This window comes from Coregonus lavaretus (genome assembly GCF_964263955.1).
Source record: "Coregonus lavaretus genome assembly, chromosome: 18".
NCBI classification, from domain to species: domain Eukaryota; kingdom Metazoa; phylum Chordata; class Actinopteri; order Salmoniformes; family Salmonidae; genus Coregonus; species Coregonus lavaretus.
In genome coordinates this window covers 5,122,724-5,129,423 of record NC_140005.1, presented here as the reverse complement: position 1 = coordinate 5,129,423, position 6,700 = coordinate 5,122,724, and the positions used below count along the sequence as shown (strand labels likewise).

The window sequence follows — 6,700 nt, the reverse complement described above, 5'->3', positions numbered from 1 at the left end:
CGCACGTTGACTCTGTACCGGTACCCCCTGTATATAGCCTCCCTACTGTTATTTTATTTACAGGAGAAATTAGGTGCCTTAAGACCTCTCGGTTACTGGCCCAATGCTCCTAACCGCTGCCATCCAGTTCTACCTGGGACCAAAAAGTGTTCTACCTGGGCCCAATCCAACGACACCAAGTTCACAGTAACCTAAACACTCTCAGGCCCAATCTCCACAGGGCGTCACAGCATCTAAAGGCTTGTGTGAAGGATGACACCAATGTAAATGAGACAGAATTACTGAGAAGACAAAAAAAATCCATTTGCACAGAGTCATTCAGAGTTCACGCTACACAGACACAAGTTACCACAGAGATAATATATCCATATAGAGAGCATCAGAGTTATACTCAGTGAAGAATTTCAGATAGATACCAAACATGGATACTATAGTATTAGTCTATTACACATTCAATAGTCAGTCCTCTGGATACTGTAACAGAGAGATACATTTTGGCCCCTCAGAGGGGGAAGGGCGTACTGACCCTTAGGCATCGCCTTGGGCCATTTGCCATTCGGCCGGAGGTGACAGAGGGCACATAGATTATGGCCGAGCCTACAGAATGTCATACCAGGCTGTTGACTATTCGGGAGGTCCTGATGGGTCCTGCTTTGTGATTGGTCAGGACAGACATTTGGACGGGGTTTTTGTTTTAATGTAATTATGCACACTCTAGAATGCCCTTCAAGCCAATCAGAAATGAGCATTCAACATTGCCGTGGTAAAACGTGTGTGAGTTATTGCTGTGTTACAACCAGCAGCACCGGCAGCTCCAGTCAACGTATCAATAACCCAGCTGAGATCAGACTCTGCCACCATCACCTGGAGTGTACCACAGGGAGACACTGTCATTGGATACGTCATCTCACAACAGGTAGGAGATAATATGGGGGGGGGGGGGGGGGGAATCAATATATATATATATATAGTATTATAGTAGTACTATAGCACTACCAGTCAAAAGTTTGGACACACCTACTCATTCATTTTTTGGGGGGGACTATTTTTTACATTGTAGAATAATAGTGAAGACATCAAAACTATGAAATAACACATATGGAATCATGTGGTAAACAAAAAAGTGTTAAACAATTAAAAATATATTTTATATTTGAGATTTGAGCTTCACCTGGAATGCTTTTCCAACAGTCTTGAAGGAGTTCCCACATATGCTGAACACTTGTTGGCTGCTTTTCCTTCACTCTGCGGTCCGACTCATCCCAAACTATCTCAATTGGGTTGAGGTCAGGGGATTGTGGAGGCCAGGTCATCTGATAAAGCACTCCATTACGCTCCTTCTTGGTAAAATAAACCTTACACAGCCTGGAGGTGTGTGGGGTCATTGTCCTGTTGAAAAACAAATGATAGTCCCACTAAGCCCAAACCAGATGGGATGGCGTATCGCTGCAGAATGCTGTTGTAGCCATGCTGGTTAAATGTGCCTTGAATTCTAAATAGATCACAGACAGTGTCACCAGCAAAGCACCCCCACACCATAACACCTCCTCCTCCATGCTTTATGGTGGGAAATACACATGAGGAGATCATCCGTTCAGCCACACCGCGTCTCACAAAGGCAAGGCTGTTGGAACCAAAAATCTCCAATTTGGACTCCAGACCAAAGGACACATTTACACCGGTCTAATGTCCATTGCTTATGTTTCTTGGCCAAAGCAGGTCTCTTCTTCTTATTGGTGTCCTTTAGTAGTGGTTTCTTTGCAGCAATTCGACCATGAAGGCCTGATTCACGCAGTCTCCTCTGAACAGTTGATGTTGAGATGTGTCTGTGACTTGAACTCTGTGAAGCATTTATTGGGCTGCAATTTCTGAGGCTGGTAACTCTAATGAATTTATCCTCTGCAGCAGAGGTAACTCTGGGTCTTCCATTCCTGTGGCGGTCCTCATGAGAGCCAGTTTCATCATAGCACTTGATGGTTTTTGCGACTGCACTTGAAGAAACTTCTTGAAATGTTCTGGATTGACTGACCTTAAAGTAATGATGGACTGTCATTTCTCTTTGCTTATTTGAGCTGTTCTTGCCATAATATGGACTTGGTCTTTTACCAAATAGAGCTATCTTCTGCATATCCCCCCTACCTTGTCACAACACAACTGATTGGCTCAAACACATAAAGAAGGATGAAATTCCACAAATTAATCTTTAACTAGGCACACCTGTTAATTGAAATGCATTCCAGGTGACTACCTCATGAAGCTGGTTGAGGGAATACCAAGAATGTGCAATGCTGTCATCAAGGCAAAGGGTGGCTATTTGAAGAATCTCAAATATAAAATATATTTTGATTTGTTTAACACTTTTTTGGTTACTACATGATTCCATATGTGTTATTTCATAGTTTTGATGTCTTCACTATTATTCTACAATGTAAAAAATAGCAAAAATAAAGAAAAACCATGGAATGACTAGGTGTTTCCAAACTTTTGACTGGTACTGTATATATAAAGCATACATACAGGGCCTTCGCAAAGTTTTCAGACCCCTTGACTTTTTCCACATTTTATTACGTTACAGCCTTATTCTAAAATGGATTAATTTATTTATTTTTGCTCATCAATCTACACACAATACCCCATAATGTCAAAGCGAAAACAGGTTTTTAGAATGTTGCAAATTTATTAAAAATAAAAAACTGAAATACCTTATTTAAATAAGTATTCAGACCCTTTGCTATGAGACTCGAAATTGAGCTCAGGTGCGTGCTGTTTCCATTGATCATCCTTGAGATGTTTCTACAACTTGATTGGAGTCCACCTGTGGTAAATTCAATTGATTGGACATGATTTGGAAAGGCACACACCTATCTATATAAGGTCCCAAAGTTGACAGTGCATGTCAGAGCAAAAACCAAGCCATGAGGTTGAAGTAATTGTCCGCAGAGCTCCGAGACAGGATTGTGTCGAGGCACAGATCTGGGGAATTTATGCAGCATAGAAGGTCCCCAAGAACATCTTTCCATCATTCTTAAATGGAAGAAGTTTGGAACCACCAAGACTCTTCCTAGAGCTGGTCGCCCGGCCAAATTGAGCAATCGGGGGAGAAGGGCCTTGGTCAGGGAGGTGACCAAGAACCTGATGGTCACTCTGACAGAGCTCCAGAGTTCCACTGTGGAGATGGGAGAATCTTCCAGAAGGACGACCATCTCTGCAGTACTCCACCAATCAGGCCTTTATGGTAGAGTGGCCAGACGGAAGTCACTCCTCAGTAAAAGGCACATGACAGCCCGCTTGGAGTTTGCCAAAAGGCACCTAAAGGACTCTCAGACCATGAGAAACAAGATTCTCTGGTCTGATGAAACCAAGATTGAACTCTTTGGCCTGAATGTCAAGTGTCATGTCTGGAGGAAACCTGGCACCATCCCTACGGTGAAGCATGGTGGTGGCAGCATCATGCTGTGGGGATGTTTTTCAGCTGCAGGGACCGGGAGACTAGTCAGGATCGAGGGAAAGATGAACGAAGCAAAGTACAGAGAGATCCTTGATTTAAAATCTGCTCCAGAGCGCTCAGCACCTCAGACTGGGGCAAAGGTTCACCTTCCAACAGGACAACGACTCTAAGCACACAGCCAAGACAATGCAGGAGTGGCTTCGGGACAAGTCTCTGAATGTCCTTGAGTGGCCCAGCCAGAGCCCGGACTTGAACCCAATCGAACATCTCTGGAGAGACCTGAAAATCGCTGTGCAGCAAAGCTCCCCATCCAACCTGACAGAGCTTGAGAGGATCTGCAGAGACGAATGGGAGACACTCCCCAAATACAGGTGTGCCAAGCTTGTAGCGTCATACCCAAGAAGACTCAAGGCTGTAATTGCAACAAAGTACTGAGTAAAGGGTCTGAATACTTACGTAAATGTAATATTTAAGTGTTTTATTAAAATATTAATTTGCATAAAAATCTAAAAAACAGTTTTTTCTTCGTCATTATGGCATATTGTGTGTAGATTGATGAGATTTTAGAAAAAGGCTGGAAAGTAACAAAATGTGGAAAAAGTCTGAATAGTTTCCAAATACATTGTATATGTGTGTGTGTGTGTGTGTTTGCATGTAATATAGCCAAACAGTATGCTATTTGATATAATATTACACATTGTGTGTGTGTGTGTGTGTGTGTGTGTGTGTGTGTGTGTGTGTGTGTGTGTGTGTGTGTGTGTGTGTGTGTGTGTGTGTAGAGGCAGGACGGGCTGATGCAGCGCTCCATTCGGGAGGTGAACTCGTCAAGTCGAGCGTGTGTGTTGTGGGACCTGGATGAAGACACACACTACAGTGTACAGGTAGAGGTTGGAGGTCATGGATTAGAGGTCAGGGGTCAGAGGTCAAGGTTTAGAGGTCAGGGTTTAGAGGTCAGGGTTTAGAGGTCATGGTTTAGATTAGGGCTGGACGGTATGACCCAACACATGAATCCTAAGTGGTTTTAATGGCTTTCTGTCACAATCGCTATAAGCAACGGACCAAGGCGTAGCGTGATATGCGTACATCTTTTAATGAGTACTTTATAACAATAACAAAACAATACGTGAAGTCCTAAGGTTAACAAATCACAAACCTCTCCGGAACAAGATCCCACAAATGACAAGTGCAAAACAGGCTGCCTAAGTATGGTTCCCAATCAGAGACAACAAGCCACAGCTGCCTCTGATTGGGAACCACCCCGGCCAACATGGAAACAAATGAACTAGAACATGAACATAGAACACTAAACATAGAAACTAACACCCTGGCTCAACATATAAGAGTCCCCAGAGCCAGGGCGTGACACTTTCTCCATTCTGATGGTTTTATTGTAATCCAAACTAGGACAAAACTGACAGTAAAGTCGTATAATTTGTAGAACTTTTCATTTATTTAGTACACAAAAAAAAAGTGCTCTCTAGAACCTAAAAGGGTTCTTCGGCTGTCCCCATAGGAGAACCCTTTGAAGAACCCTTTTTTGTTCCATGTAGATCCCTTTCCACAGAGGGTTCTACATGGAACCCAAAGGAGTTCTACCTGGAACCAAAAAGGGTTCTCCTATGGGGACAGCTGATGAACCCCTTTGGAACCCTTTTTTCTAAGAGTGTACTCTATCAACATAATTTAGACGGTATTGTAAAGATCCAAACTGGTATGTGGATCCATGCTGGTATACCTTAAAATATGATATATTGCCCAGCCCTAGTTTAGAGAGCAGGGGTCAGAGGTCATTAGTTTATTAGCAGAAGCAGAAGCTACTCTTACCTGGGGTCCACAAAAAACACTGTAAGTAACAAAATAACAAAACACTGAAAACACCGATAGACAAGGACAGTCACATACATTTAAAATACAACGAAATACAAACAATACAACAACAACAAAAATGGTGTGTTAGAGTGTGTGTGTGTGTGTGTGTTAGTGTGTGTGTGTGTGTGTGTGTGTGTGTTAGAGTGTGTGTGTGTGTGTGTTAGAGTGTGTGTGTGTGTGTGTGTGTGTGTGTGTGTGTGTGTGTTAGAGTGTGTGTGTGTGTGTGTGTGTGTGTTAGAGTGTGTGTGTGTGTGTGTGTATGTTAGAGTGTGTCTGTGTGTGTGTGTGTGTTAGAGTGTGTGTGTGTGTGTGTTAGTGTGTCTGTGTGTGTGTGTGTGTGTGTCTGTGTGTTAGAGTGTGTATGTGTGTGTGTGTGTGTGTGTGTGTGTGTTAGAGTGTGTGTGTGTGTGTGTGTGTGTGTGTGTGTTAGAGTGTGTATGTGTGTGTGTCTGTGTGTTAGAGTGTGTATGTGTGTGTGTGTGTGTGTGTTTGTGTCTGTGTGTGTGCCCCTTCACAGTCCCTGCATTCAACCAACTTGACACAACTGTGGGAAGCATTGGAGTCAACATGGGCCAGCATCCCTGTGGAACGCTTTCGACACCTTGTAGATTCCATGCCCCGACGAATTGAGGCTGTTCTGAGTGCAAAAGGGGGTGCAACACAATACTATACTGAACAAAAATATAAACGCAACATGTAAAGTGTTGGTCCCATGTTTCATGAGCTGAAATAAAAGATCCCAGAAATGTTCCATATGCTTATTTCTCTCAAATGTTGTGCACAAATTTGTTTACATCCCTGTTAGTGAGCATTTCTCTTTTTCCGAGATAATCCATCCACCTGACAGGTGTGGCATATCAAGAAGCTGATTAAACTGCATGATCATTACACAGGTGCACCTTGTGCTGGGGACAATAAAAGGCCACTCTAAAATGTGCAGTTTTGTCACACAACACAATGCCACAGATGTCTCAAGTTTTGAGGGATCATGCAATTGGCATGCTGACTGCAGGAATGTCCACCAAAGCCGTTGCCAGATAATTTAATGTTAATTTCTCTACCATAAGCTGCCTCCAACATCGTTTTAGAGAATGTGGCAGTACGTCCAACCTGCCTCACAACCGCAGACTATGTGTATGGCATCGTGTCAGCGAGCGGTTTGCTGATGTCAACGTTATGAACAGAGTGCCTCATGGTGGCGGTGGGGTTATGGTACGGACAACAAACACAATTGCATTTTATCGATGGCGATTTGAATGCACAGCGATACCGTGACGAGATCCTGAGGCCCATTGTCGTGCCATTCATCCGCCACCATCACCTCATGTTTCAGCATGATAATGCAAGGCCTCATGTCGCAAGGATCTGTACACACTTCCTGGA

The 6,700-nt window shown here is 43.3% G+C and overlaps 1 protein-coding gene across 1 annotated transcript in view; it reads left to right on the top strand.

Moving 5' to 3' along the window:
* fndc4b (fibronectin type III domain containing 4b) overlaps positions 1 to 6,700 on the top strand; it is a gene marked incomplete at both ends in the record, with an annotated part of 10,930 nt that overhangs the window by 1,638 nt on the left and 2,592 nt on the right. The window contains 2 exons of the mRNA XM_084181531.1: positions 801 to 916; positions 4,228 to 4,329. Coding sequence (XP_084037657.1) covers positions 801 to 916; positions 4,228 to 4,329 — 218 coding nt within the window. The remainder of the gene's footprint in view (positions 1 to 800; positions 917 to 4,227; positions 4,330 to 6,700) is intronic.